Source organism: Syzygium oleosum, unplaced genomic scaffold (assembly GCF_021117445.2).
Source record: "Syzygium oleosum isolate NSW1041296 unplaced genomic scaffold, Sole_v2.1 Sole_v2.53, whole genome shotgun sequence".
Lineage (NCBI taxonomy): Eukaryota > Viridiplantae > Streptophyta > Magnoliopsida > Myrtales > Myrtaceae > Syzygium > Syzygium oleosum.
The window spans coordinates 367,770-382,676 of NW_026607537.1; the positions used below are offsets into that span (position 1 = coordinate 367,770).

General features: G+C 40.8%; 2 protein-coding genes across 2 annotated transcripts; one reads left to right on the top strand and one right to left on the bottom strand.

The window, feature by feature from the left end:
* Positions 1-2,231: 2,231 nt before the first annotated feature.
* LOC115691167 (zinc-finger homeodomain protein 4-like) lies at positions 2,232-4,282 on the top strand. Its single transcript, XM_030617739.2, has 2 exons — positions 2,232-2,495; positions 2,642-4,282. Exon 2 carries the CDS (start codon positions 3,074-3,076, stop codon positions 4,058-4,060), a length of 987 nt encoding a protein of 328 aa, XP_030473599.2. The 5' UTR covers positions 2,232-2,495; positions 2,642-3,073; the 3' UTR covers positions 4,061-4,282.
* A 4,416-nt stretch (positions 4,283-8,698) lies between these two features.
* LOC115691166 (protein root UVB sensitive 6) lies at positions 8,699-14,907 on the bottom strand. The gene is made up of 13 exons (XM_030617738.2): positions 14,451-14,907; positions 13,455-13,553; positions 13,186-13,299; positions 12,096-12,167; positions 11,894-12,004; positions 11,696-11,815; positions 10,538-10,639; positions 10,331-10,403; positions 10,101-10,184; positions 9,958-10,022; positions 9,743-9,844; positions 9,458-9,640; positions 8,699-9,193 (listed from the first exon to the last, which is right to left on the bottom strand). Exons 1-13 carry the CDS (start codon positions 14,850-14,852, stop codon positions 9,140-9,142), a joined length of 1,581 nt encoding a protein of 526 aa, XP_030473598.2. The 5' UTR covers positions 14,853-14,907; the 3' UTR covers positions 8,699-9,139.

A 14,907-nucleotide genomic window follows, 5' to 3' on the forward strand; every position in this document is an offset into this window, starting at 1 on the left:
AACAAAAAACCCTAAAGATGGGGGGGATAAAGTGTTGTCAAGCGTGGTGGTGAGAGTGTGGAATAAAGTGGGAGAAATCGATAATAGCGAATAAAGCAATCTCCGTGTGACGATAAAATTCCAATAAAAGAGGCTCTCTCTCTCCTGTAACTCTCCTTTGATTTCTTGTTTTTTCCCCCACTTTCAATCGAATATGAAATCTGAATAAAGAATCCCATCTTAGGTCACTCACCTCACCTCACCTCACCTTATTTTGAATGTCAATCCGCCATTTCATATATATATATATATATATATGTGTGTGTGTGTGTGTGTGTTTTATTGTGACAGTAGATAAGCACGCCTTTATGTTGAGATAATATTTGGATGAAGATAAAAGAAAATTTCTCTTATTATTTGATAGGAAGTAAAACGATAGGATGAAGAGAATAGCAAGAAAAGAAATCGAAATCGTAAAAAGAAAAAAAAATTGACAATTATAGGGCTCCGTTTGTTTTGCAAAAAATGAATGACTTGAAAAATGCTTTCCAAAAAATGATTGCTTGTATTGCTTAAATAATTAGTAAATGGAAAATACGTTCATTATATGCAATAATTTATATCTAAATATTTTTGTGGACGCTAAAAATATTTTTCAAATCACTTTTTTTTTTACAATTTAATTTTCTTTTCTTACTATAATCTTGGTCCTATTGTTTTACTTTATATCAAATAATAAGAGAAATTTTCTTTTATCTTCATCCAAATATTAGTTTAAGATATTTTCTTTATTTGTGTTACTAGTGAACTAGTTATAAAGTCGTGCCATTGGATTGATATAAATAATAGCACACATACTCATTCTAATTAAATCGATGGTGGCGCTCAAGTATGTTTCATTCAAACAATATTCAGGAAAAAAAAGGAGAATCAAATTTGAAGGGCCAAATTTGCATATAATGCGGTGTGTATTTAAATCATAATTTCATAAGACTTTTGCTTAAATATATTACACAATTTGATCCCGAGTTGTACAGTAACTCAAGCACATATTCACCATTACATTATTTTCGAGCTATGGTTTTTCACATGAACTTGATTATGGACGAATTCATCAATTTCTTGATGAGGTTGATGTTGGAAATTACAACACATAGAAGTATATAAAATTTATTTAATTATATTAAATCGCGAATACGATTAATATATCAAACTCTCCAATTCCATATTTAGATCCAATGGGCTAGTGGCTTATAGAAGATGATAAATTGACAAAAGCCGATCAGCTTAATTTTTATGTACGTATAATACCATAGTTAAATAAATATAGGAGAAGTAAAAGTCGTCTATATCATAGAGTTTTCCAATTTAAAGAGAAAAGAAAAAAATAATACAAATTCATCTCTCGTCAATGAATATTAGGAAAAGCAGTGTGATTATCAAAGTTGTATTAGAAAAAACTATCTCGGTGATATTATGTCGGTGTGATACATGAAATATTATCGTACAAAATAATTTCACCCGTATATAAGATAATTAACAAAATTTTCATTGCTGAATCAAAATAGTATGTTAATACGGTGACATTATTATCAGATAACAAATAGAATGTGACGTGTGGACCCCATTTTATATTCTCCCTATTCAGGAAATGGATGAATTGTACAAGAAATGAAAACTCTTGCCATGGTGGTACATGCCAGTGCCACATGTATCTCCCTAATAAGTCTTTTAAGAAAGTGATATAGCGGGATATAACGTGAAAGAATTTGTGTGAACTTTAATAAATTGAATTGAAAATAAGATGGATGGTTCATGCCTCATGGTTAAACACATACCAAGAACAAACCCATCATTTCATGATGCATGCACATATATATGTATATCCATCATTCAGAAATTATAATATTGACAGATAGAACCTGTCATTTATATGGAAATGCATCATTCACATGAAGAGCATGCAGTTGCACACTCGCTCACTAGATTATGGCACCAGAATTGAATGCGAGAAGAGAATCTGTGTGCGTAATTTGTTCGAGTCCGGGCCTCTCTCTCTGACACACTGGTGCAATCTGGCGTAAAACTTGGATGCCTGATAGTGCAAGCAAAGCAAACAGTGCACACCACCTCCTTTTCTTTCTTTCATCCATTCATTTGTGTGTGTGTGTCAGCGTGTGTGTGTGTGTTTTTTTTTTTTTGGCTTTTATCATCCTGTTAACTCATTTCTATTCCCGCTCTGTCTGCAAAAGATTTTTGCTTTTCTTTTACCCTGCCCTCTCTCTCTTCACTTGCTTTTTTACACTCTCTCACCTCGCCACCCCTCTATAAGCTCACTCCTAAGCGTGCTTCACTAGTCAGCAAACCAAAACCTGCCCTAGCTATTGACTACTTCTCTCTCTGTCTCTCTCTCTCTCGCTGTCTCTCTTTTCCCCTCTCTCTTGCTCTTTCTGCTAAACTGGGTCATCTTCAGACTAGGAAGCTGTTTGTGCTCAGAAGTCACAAATGATGCTCATGTGAGTTTTAGTCATCATAATGGTTTGGTTTCGTGCCATTCTGTGCTTCCCCTTTGTCTGCTGCCTTAATAATGCATACAAGGCACTAACTACTAGCTAGTCTTCTTCTTCTTCCCTTCTGTAATGATTCTTGTTTTTCTCAAAAGACTTCAGATGGTGAAGTGTGAGCGCTGATCCCGACTTCTCTGCTTGGTTTCGGGAAGCGGAAAGAAGACATTTGTTAGGAGTGAGAGAGAAGGCTTGGTTGTGTCCTGCTTGTTTAGCACTAATTAATTTGACTAATTAGCTTCTTCTTCTCCTTCGCCCGCGCATGTTCTTCCCATGTTGACCTTCTGAAGTCTGAAGTGATGAACTGGGGTTTTGTTTGGTTAGCCCTTTTGAAGTGCAAGATTTTCTAGAAGTCTTGCAAGAAAGCAAAACCCTTTTCAGCTTAATCATTGTTAAAACCTCTTCCTTGTCTTTCTTCTCCTGTTTCTTGCTTGCTTGCCCCTTTTTGTCTCCAAACAAACAAACCAAGACCCCATTAAATAAAAAGCCATAATTATAGCAAAGACACACACTAGCTAGAGAGAGAATTTATGGAGCTTCCAAGTCAAGATGGGGATATCCCAATCCCCATAAACAGCAGCTTTGGTGGGGGTCATGGCGGCCACTTGATTCATCAACCACAACAACACGACCCTTCTTCTGCAATCCCATCGCACAACAACCACATCAACCTCCCTCGCATCCCCTCCAATGGCCCTCCTCCGCAACCACCACCACCGCCTCCTTTGGAGGAGCCTCAGCCTCAGCACCAGCATGTGATGCCCTACAAGAAGGTGGTGGTCAAGTACAAAGAGTGCCTCAAGAACCATGCAGCCTCCATCGGAGGGACTGCCATGGACGGGTGCGGCGAGTTCATGCCCAGCGGAGAGGAAGGCACCATTGAAGCCCTCACCTGCTCAGCCTGTAACTGCCACAGGAACTTTCACAGGAAAGAAGTTGAAGGTGGCGGTGATGATCATGACCATCAATGGTACAACCAGACCCCACCACACAATCTGATGAACAAGCCTGGGAGGAAATTTATCCTGGGTCATCAGATCCATTCCAAGAATGTCAATGTGCTGGGTGGTCACGAGCCTCCTCCTCATCATCATCATGGGTTAGTCTACCCTACAGCTGCAGGCACTCTCATCTCCTCAAGAACACCTCCACCACTCCACCACCAGATGATCATCCCTTACAGCATTGGGGCCCACTCCCACTCGGGCCCCTCCGAGTCCGATGAGCAGGAGGATGGCGGCGGCGGAGGCGGAGCAGCAGCAATTCGAGCGCCACACCACCAGGCGGTAAAGAAGAGGTTCAGGACAAAGTTCACCCAGGAGCAGAAGGAGAAGATGTTCAGCTTTGCAGAGAAGGTGGGTTGGAAGATTCAGAAGCAAGAAGAGTCGGTGGTTCAGCAGTTCTGTCAAGAGATTGGAGTGAAGAGGAGAGTGCTCAAGGTGTGGATGCACAACAACAAGCACAACCTTGCCAAGAAGAACCCCTCCAATAATGACACACCCGGTTCATTAAATTAAATTAGTCAGAACGATGAACTCGTTATGAATTTGCATATACATAAGTGGGTTTATTATAATGATCAGTTTGCTGTTACCTTTATGTTTTTGTTGTGAGCCAGATTTCTTTGTGTCAGCTAAGAGTCGGAAATGATCGCCATAACTGTTCTTTATTTTAGAGAGAGTTTGTCTTATGAATTCCCCAGGATCTAATAGTTATAAATGGTGTAGGTTTATTGATTATACTATCATTATTCTGCCTTTATTATAAGATGCGGATTTAGACAGGTAAATGCCTCATGGAGTTATCATCGTTGTGTAATTTCTAAGTGCTTCCCCTTCATATGTACAAGTCATATTGAGTTTTGTACTCCATTCAAGCTGATAAAGAGTCGTTCTTGTTAAAGCTAAGCTAAGTGTACGAGAAGATGGTGGTGGTGATGATTAGCAGCTGGAAATTGACGCTTTACAATCTTTTAGCCTCCTGAAATCATCGTAAGTCCTTAGAAACAAATGATCCTGTAATGTCTGCTATAATATCCGAAACATAAATCAAAACACAACTGTTTAAACTTCCAGAAAATGTGTTCTATCAAATCCGGTAATCATGTAATGATGCACTTTGTTAAGTTCGTACTGGCGTTAGATAGTTCTTGTTGAATAAGAGGAATTAGTTTTCCTTTTCTTCCGTCAAGGAAGAGAGAGAAAAAAAAAGTTCCTACATCCACATTTTCATGAAACCCTCGGCCAAATGCATGGCATTTTAACAACGTTAAAAGTTGTTGAGATATGTAACAGAAGTTCAATATCTCATCATGGACAGATCTTCAAGACGAAATCTGATTTAGTCTAAGCTCATTCGTATATTCTCAAAAATTTAAGTCAATGGGTTATAGTTAACTAGATATATTAATTGTTCCACACTATATCAATGAGTAATTGTAACACTTTTACACCAAATCAATACCCAAATGTGCACCTCAATGTGCAAATCTCACGCTTACGTGCAAAGCCTTCCGTATTAGGCAGCTCCGCCCTAATCGATAGTATCATTCTATCCCAACATATTTAACTTAAATCTTCGCCAGGTTGCTATTAGCTGCAACATCCATCAGTTCCAACCGCCACACATGTAATAACCACACTGTGCTAACCCATGATGGTACACTAGAGCCGGGGTTGCTATAGGACGAGGCGTGCCTTCGATCATTAACTCTTTTTGGCGCAGATTGAACTTTGATGGCAATCCTCACCTAGCAACTGCGAAAATTTAAGAGATCTTTTCTTGAGATGATTATCGAACATCGAAACATATTGGTGCCATCGATCTATTATTGACTCTAATACCACTTATTGGGACATGCAGAGAAGTCTAATACCTCATCCTCAAGTTAGATCTCTAAGAGGTAGTTAAAACCCGAGCACATTAACAAATTTTGGAGCCACCCATACTGGAAAATTTTAAATATTGAGTTATAAATTAACTATATATATTTACTGCTTGCACTTGAGCTCCCTCTTGAAAATCTCTTTAGGATAAGATTTAAAACTTCTCCTACCACTTCTTGGGATGTACAAAGAAAGTTTCAGACCTCATCCTAAGGAGATCTTTAAGAGGGACCAAATTCCGAGTCTATGAGCAAATCTACTAGAATTAACCTTTCACTAAAATACTCAAATTAATGAATTATACGTTAATTAGATGTGCCTAATTACTCGCACTTAGGCTCCCTCTTTGAGATCTCTAAGCCGACACTCGGCTCTACTCGAGCACCAGCCAAATTCTTAATACAAGGCAGTTGTTTCTCCACTTTTACTTGCCCAAACTTCTCTTGATATTGTGGAAAAGATTTGACATATTCCATTCGGTGCATTTCGCAAGAAGACACCTCTTCTTTCTTCACATGATTCTTCCTTCAAGTTTTATTTTTCACCACATACTGTTCTTTTTATTTCGCAAACACACTTCTTTCTACAGAAATCTCCCTCCTACTTCCGCCAATTACTATCCATCTATCTACTTTTTATGGAAGTCGACGACATTGTTGCTGCCGATATTCGAACCGATCTGTAAAGCTTCATCTTATGGTATAATCATCATGTTATCATTAGAACTACTCTTGGCCGATTAGTTACTGGTGAGTGTGGTTTCAAGTCGCAAGCTAATGGTTCCGGAGTGGAACTGTTGCAAGGAAGAATTGGTCCTAAACTAGTCGAAAGGAATGTATCCAATGACGCCGTCATGACCAAATTTTGAGGTTGACCCGAACTGGTGGCGCACAGACTTAACTTTTACGAGATTTATCTCATTGGAAAACTTATGATCCGGTCAACTCTAGTAAAAAATTCTGCACATTTATCTTGCTGATCCCCTTTTAAGCAATCGAATATGTAGTCTATGATCGTTTCTAACAGACATCTATGTTCAAATGCCGGCGTTTTGCGCGTGAATAGGGTCCAATGCATATTACAATGCAGGTTTTGTTCGGCATCTCATCCGAGTTCTTTCGGTCGCCAAAAGAAAAATCCAAATGGAGGACTTTTTGTAATTTGAAATTTGAGAAAGAATGGAAGGTGACTTTTCGTTGAGGATTCAGGTTTGCACTTTCTTTGAGGCAGGGAACATCGCTCTGTGGCTGAAAGCAAGACGTGAGGATGGGAAAAGCTTCGGTATGCACCCAGTGGGACTCGAGGCAAAACACGAAACATAACCTTTGTTTCTTTTTTATCGATAGTAGCAAACGTTGACACTCATGTAAAAGTGGGTTTGCCGCCTAGAGGTTGACGAAAAGTCAATCCCAGTGTGGCCTATGCGTGGGGTTTAAAGAAACAATTGGTTTTGGTCTACACCTGAGTTCATCTTATCAGCTCGAGTTATTGATAATTACCAAAAAAGTCTTAAATCTATTCTACGGATGCTCGTACAGTCTTAAACTTTTCAATTTGGTCAATTTATTCCTGAACCTTTTGACGATTTGCCAATGTAGCCAGTCGGCCAATTTTGACCGAAAATTGCCGAAATGGATGCTAACCTCCATACAAGGCACAACTGGTGCTAAAAATTATTCTGAATTTGTAAGGTCCCGGATTTTGGTCTAGTCAACTCGATTGGAAATGGATGCCAATCGTATGTCTTGAATTATCCACATCAACACCGTCCTACCAACTAAGACGTCAACGTCAACGATTTCGAACCAAAATTGATCACAAGGATTACATTAATAAATCATCAAAAGGCTTATGACTAATTTAGTTATATTGAAAAGTTTAGGATTCAATTGACATCTATTTAATAGGTTCACGACATTTCTTTTTCGTACTTTTCTTGCATAAATTGGCCGATACGAATAGTCATGGTCATTGTGTATTCAATGAGTATAGAGTTTCAAATGTATCCACGCATCATGCATGAACTCCAACATGGAATTAAATAGGGGTGCTGCCTGGTCCATCCACGGGACTCCAAGTAATCCACATGAAAACTCTAAAAGGACAAGATGACGACCGATACCATTTAATAGGATCCGTCCTTTTTCGCTCGTGCATCTGCTGCTCGTGACTCCGGTCATTGAGTTTTAAACCGGCATGCATCCGAACTAGAGGATTCCATGATCGTCTTCCTGCTAATGGATCGACGAATCCGGGGTCAAGCTTAATTATCCGACTTATTGGCATGTTCAATTCGATCTAATTTCGCTGGAGTCGCTTCACCATGTGGGTTCGAAGTAGAGGTGATCGGTTTCCCGATTCTCAAATTTTGAGAACCGGGGACCAGACCGGTCCAATGGAATTGGTCACTTTTTTTATTTTTTCCCCACCACAACGAAAGAGAGTGACAAATTTCAACATATTGACGGAAGTAACGATGAGCGAAGAGTCGTTGTGGTGCAATAATAAGGGAAAAGCATTGTACGTTGGTTTAGTTTATATTTTACTAATTTTTTTGAAAAAATAAAAAAAAGTATATGTATTCGGTCCGATCCGGTTCCCTCTTCGAACTGGGAACCGGACCGACCGATTTCATTTTTAAGAACTAGAAACCGAACCAACACTCTCAGGAACTGAATCAAAGCAACTGATTCACTCCGGTCCGAGCGGTCCGTTTTGCACACCCTTAGTTCATAGCTCTCTTTAGCTGTAACGACTCCGTATAAGGTTTAATTTCTCACTCGTGCTCGTGTTGAACACAGAAGCATCTCGACAAACAATAAGCTAGACAAGCACGGTAACAGACATGGCACGATGATTTATCGTATGTAACGTAGAAAGGCCGGTTAAAAGTTGGGTCCGTGGCTCCGCCGCTCGATTCGGGTGGCGGTAAGGTGGTATGAGGTTCAAGACCTTCTTCTAACCTTTAAACCCGAGACAGCTCTAATGTTCTGAATTTGGGTGGGACCGACAATTCATTCAGTGTGCCCTCGAGGGTACAGAATTCGATGCCCTGATTTGCAATTTTAGTTACAGTACGAAAGAGGCCAAAAAAAACACGATCTTTGTAATGCTTCATACGATGATATATGCCGCGAATTATAAAGCAAAGTATCAGACATACTCAGTTCATATATAAATCCACATACATATGAGAAGAAAACGAAAAGATGGTGAGACAACTTTGGGAGTGGGAAGAAACATCGGAATGCCACCGAAAGACCAAAAGATAAAAACAATAAGGAAAGAGCAGCCAGTGCCACATTCAAAATTTTTCTTTAAAGAGAGAGAGACAGAGAGGGTGAGTGAGAGAGAACCTGCCCTGTGATAGTGTGATGTCACCCCAAATACAAGAAAAAGTACTATGGTACAGCTACATTTTGGACGGACCTCAATATTTCCATCTTGCAGGGTCGCTTCCGCGTGATTGAGCAGAGACTCCATTAGACACATGTTTTAGTCTGTATTTGACCGCTAAATAGGAGCCATCACCAATGGCCTCGGCAGACAGAGCCCCTTACGCTAACAGCTTGTTTGTATCGTCGATCCACATGATTGCTGTTTGTATCCTCGATCCACGTGAAGATCCGAAATTAGATCTTCATTGCCTTCCACAGGTGGGAAGAGGATAAAAGTCAACCGAGTCATCGAATCTTATCCTGTTGATTTTTTTCAACACAGCCGAGCTCGACCGGGATTAAGAAGTGATTCAGACATCACCCACCCCTGCAACAAGAACATTTTCAATTTGTTAGATCATATTAATAGTTTAGTTCTAGGCATGAATCGTAAGGCGAGTTTTGGTTGTCCCAGTGAAGCTAGAAGAGCTGTATGATGATAATGTCATTCTCAGTTTGACCGAGTGCTTGCCAGACAGACGCTAGCACCAGGACACAGTGGGGAGTGATACCAAGGCATGCATATACATATCAGAAGGAACAGGAACCAGTTAAACTGTCTTTAAATAAAATAAGGTGCAGATTCACTTGCCTGTTCTGCTGCTTTACTCTTAAACAGCCCATAAGAGGCTGACACCATATCACAAGACTTGGCAATGCGATCCTCAAGGTTGGCAATTGATAAGGCGCGGTATGAGTAACTTGGTTCTTGCGCAGTCTCAGAAGATAAACAGCCTTTGTTTGATGAGTGTAGGAAATGCAGAAGCACATGAGCCTGAAGCAGAGATGTGTACGTAGTAAGACCCTCATGTGAAAAGATAAGCAAATTTACCAGGTGAAACGGAGTAAAGAAATGCAGGAAGCAACAGTGTCTCACATGGTAGGCTGCTCTAAGAACGTCATCTGGCTTCGCCTTATCTTTCAGCAAGGCAAATACTTTACCCTTCGAGGGATTGTAAGTGACAATATATTTTTCTTGCTGTCATCAATCAAGATAAAATCCTTGTTTGTTACAAAGGCCAATTCAGGAAAAAGGGGGTACACTAACACACAAAACCCCACACACGCACACAGAGTGAGGGAGAGATATACCTCAAAGAAAGGTGCTATGGCCAGATATGCACCTGCGTCCTGAAAGGCATCCTTGAATCTTGGTCCTGTCAAATGGAAAGAGCTCAGCTCAGACGTTTGAAGAAATAGGGAAAGTTCTTTCTTTCAATCTTCAAAATACCTACCAAGAACAATCGGTCTCTCCTTCAACCATGGAAAGGTAAATATACTTTCTTTCATGTTCCCTTCTTGCAAGGATGGGACTCGACCTGCATATTAAGCAACATATAATCAACTGTAAGATATGTATGCAACTTCCACATTATGACAGTTTGCCGTGGGGATGACCAGATCATTCTCTTGATTAGAAAAATGACTATAATGTCATCCACGCCACAGAGAAACACATTCTCACCTGTCTTGAGGAATGAATCCACAGCCACACTGAATCTTGCACGGTTCAATGTATGCAGAACCACGGACTTCACCTGCAAAAAACACAACAAAAAATGGATCAAGAAATCAAACGTCGCATAAGAAAGCATTTTCCTTCAATATCTCATCACCCCATGTCTGTGAAAAAATGCTTTTGTGTCCATGAAAGAGAGTTTTGCAAACAAACCTCCTGATAGGAGCTGAAGATATATCCGCATGACAAAAGAGCAAATGTTCTAACCAAGGAGGGATTCCTTTTGGAGATCATAATGCTCATGCCAGTTCCCAACTGCAAAATGATACAAGACACACATCAGTGATTATCATTTGTATAATCCAAAATCCCCAATTCTCGAGTCTACGATGCAGACAGCAGTGAACAGTAAAAGTCAAATGTACCCTTCTACCTGCCCACCCTCCACCCCACCCTCTTCTCTTTCCTATGCTTTTTCACAAACATAAAATGAAAAGGGAAAAACAAGAAGGGAAGGAGGAAAACTGAACTCACGTTATCACTCACACAAGTAACTAATGATGCCCTTTCTGTCATGAATTAAGCGCGCACCAGTTGCATATCAACCTTAAACCTTAACATCCATTACTTGAATTCAAAAAATGAAAATTTGACTGGTCAATGGCATATCCATTAGAATCTAACAGAAACTTCAAGTTGCTTAAGACGTGGGAAAATAACGCGCTTTCCAAAGATTCACAGTAAGTTTCCATACCCGTATCAGTCCCAAAAAGTCAAGAAACAGAACACTCCAAAGGAATAGAGGCCATAAATAGATCTTCAGGGTAGAAATAGCAAGTGCATAAGATAAGGACAATGAACTAAAGATAGAAAACAAAAGCTCCCCCAAGTAGATTTAACTTTACTCTTATAAACAAGTAGATTAAGTTTTACTGACTCAAGAAGCTCTCTTTTAGATACAAACAGTATCCACATAACTTAACCAATTTATATGTTAGAAGGGAAAGGAAAAGCATGCAGTGCTGATACTATCTTGCAAATTTTGTCACAATAACAAGGTATAGTGGTAATATGCATATAAGAGGCATTGTCAAAACGAACGTTATAGAAAGTAATCGCTCAGCCAGACATTCAAAAGCAAATTCACAGTGCTTATAGAGAAAACCGGACCCTTAAGCATGTTAGGTAAGCTGGAGAAATAGACAGAAAGGACTGTAATGAGAAAAGGATAACGGGTATGAGCACACTATTTTCGCTATTGGATCAATGTAAGAAATGAGGATCTTGTTAAAACCAATCCATCGGATCCGTATGTAGTGCAAACGTTTATCAAAGGAACAAAGACATCTGACTAAAATCTTTAATCTGTACCAAGTCCGCAAGATTGCCAACACATTCTCCCTTTGCAGTAACATCTCCGATGTTTTCTCCTCTAGCAAAAGCTTTGTAAATTGGTGTCCGGGTAGATGTTGATGTTACGGCAGCAACATTCTGCGTATTAAGTGCTAAGAAGTGAAGGGACTGAAAAGAAATTAAATCATGTCAAATATCTGATAAAGTAAATCTAACCTTGACCACATTGGCAACACATGCCAAAGGAAGAAAAAGATGAGGCACAGCTGCAGTTGCCAACTCCATTCCAGCACCTAATTCCAAAAGAAGATCCCCTGAAATGCGCAACTAGAATTTTCCAGCATTGCAAGAAGAAAATCAATATTTTCAGTAGAAAAGCCAGCACCCACAGCATAGTCATCAACAAAAGGCATGTTACCTGCTTGAGATCATAATCAAATTTCTTTCCTTGCCTTGCAAAAAGCATCTTCCCAACACGTCCAGCGCCGTCCTACAGTTTCGGTACAATGTTAACTGGTTATGAGGAAAAGTAAATTGACAATCAAACTCCCTGGTAAAGAAAGTCCCATTCATGTTTCTTTCCCCGAAATTTAAAATTATGCAACTTATTGGCACTACAAGTCTCCAACGCCAATGCCTAATTTTTCCAATTAAGCTAACTAATCCATACAAAATCTGAAAAGCGGTAATGAGAGTCAAACTTCCTCAGTCAAACTTGTGCCGCTTCATAGAGACAGACATACAATTAATTAGTGTCCAACTTCTAAGCAGAGATGTGCATGCAATAGTTCATATAATCACCATGATTGCCACCTCTAATCAATTATTTGACAGAACCTTCAGCTCACACTCTTCCATCTAAATAATCCTATTAGCTGAATGCACTCTCTATTCCAACACAAAGCACGCATATTCGCAGCACCGGAAGGGGTTCTCATATGATATCACGCGGAACTCTTCTGAAATTAGTCTACAACACCCCCAAGGACAAGAAATGGGGAAAACTAGCCAAATTTACAATGGCACCACATGCATAGACTTTCAAAGACAGAGAATCAAGCTCTGGCTGAATTACCCTACTGCCAAAGATTTACCACCCCTACCCGCTCCAAAATGAAAAGGGATGAAATAGAGATGGAAAGGAGGAAAAGAACCTATGGAAAACTGGAACCGCTATAAAATAAAGAAGATTGATCAACTGAGCAAGTATTGGTGTAACATCGAAGCAGATAGCAGAACAACCAAGTTTACTTGATATAAATATTAAGAACCTAGGGAAATGCTAAAGAAATCTTTTATCACAGGCATTATCAGGACTAAATGAAGGCACACGGCACCTTTTTATCGCAGGGACTATCAGGAAAAATCGAAGGCGCATACCACTAGGGGTGCAATTGCCAATTACAAATTCCATAGGGGATCTTGCAGGGCTTCCGCTCTCATGTTGTTGACTAAATCATCATCGTTTACTTTATACACTCATTTGGAAATATGCTAAAAAGTCCTACCTTGAGAATCCAGTTAATAGCAACGGCACCAGAAGTAGCTCTGTTTTTTGAAATTCCGACAGAATTCAAAAGGGTCTGTGTAGTGAAAACTCCCATTGCTCCACCGAAGAAGTGCTGCAACAGACATAACTATGTTTGAGAACCAGGGAAGACTAAAGTATGCGCCGGCATTTTGCAGCAATTCAATATGACCTGATCCATGTGTACATTACTAAGAATGAGGCTTTTTATTCCGCTAGAATGGGAGAGTGGTAAAATTGTAGCAGTACCTTTAACGCCCTCCAGGTCATGTATGGCACATACGAGGGGGTGACACTATCAGGAAAACCTTCCGGCACGACATAAGATCTTACAAATGACATGATATCCTGAATCAAAACAGGCATGATAGTGAGGTCGCAGAAAAACCGGGCAAATTTATTTTGAGCGGCAGGCAATTTATTATTGATTGACGGCACGAACATTTATTAGTCAGAGAAAAAGTAGAAGAAACACGACAAGTAAAACATCAAAGCCGGATGACCCAATTACAGCTCATGCAATCGACCCACGACAAGCAAGCAGCACCAAGAAACTTAGACGAGCTACCAAAGAACCAACCGGAAAACCAAAATATTTCAGCATATAACCGATCTTGTAAAAAGAATCGAGATCACGACAGTCTCCCTATGCTTCATATCCATTCGTTGATGAATATGTATTCCATGTCCATCTCATCTCAGGAATGAGACAAGCACCACAAATATACCCTACCGCGTCAAGTGTACAACTTATAATCAGGCAGATATGCAGGTAAGCATCACACCAGATATTCACTATTGACGTGATAATTCTGCAGTCTAGCAAGGTATGGGGTCTGGATATCTGCAATTAAGACAAATAGTGGGCAAACTGAATTGAAATCGAAAGGAACAAACTAGCAAAAGTTCACTTCCTTTCATATAAACCAGCAAACTGTCCAACTACAATTGACAAGTGACGGGGCGATCTCTCTCCAAAACTTGAATATTTGTCATCATCATCATCATAGCACAAGTCTTAGCTTCCCCGCAAGATGCACGACAACAATATCACGCAATTCATCAAGTTTCAGCGAACGCATTGGCGCCTCCAAAATTGCGCATCTCCTCCCAATTTCAACCATACTTACCAACGGCAACACACCCCGCAAATGCAATGCATCCTAACCAGACCATTGCACACACCAAACAAAACCAAACGCTAAGCAATGGAAAGGAACGAGGAGAAAGGAAGGCAGTACTGACGTGGGCAGGCGATTGAGGAGACTGCAAGCTGACGGCGCGGAACGATCCCTTCCTGAACCTCCCGGAGACGGACGCCTCGCCGCCCTCCTCGGCGACGTACTGCCACCTGCGGCCGTCGAGCTCCTCGCAGCAGATCAGCCGCAGGCTGGAGTCGACGAATTGCCCGCCCGCGAGCCCCGCCGCGGCAATCCCGGGCCTCGATTCCCGGCTCGCCTCCGCCGCCGCCGCCGCGGAAACCACCGGAGGAGGAGCGGGAGCGGGAGCGGCGGGGGGAGGGGCGGAGGAGGCGAGATTGGCGCTGATGCGGAGGGTCTCGCGGACGAGGAGGTGGGCCTCCGGCGAGGAGGGGAGGGTCTGGGAAGGAGAGCCGGCGTGGGGCCTCTTGATCTTCATGGGAGCCATCGTCGGAAGAGAGAGAATGTAGCGGGGCGAGGACAGCGAAAGACAAGAGGAGGTA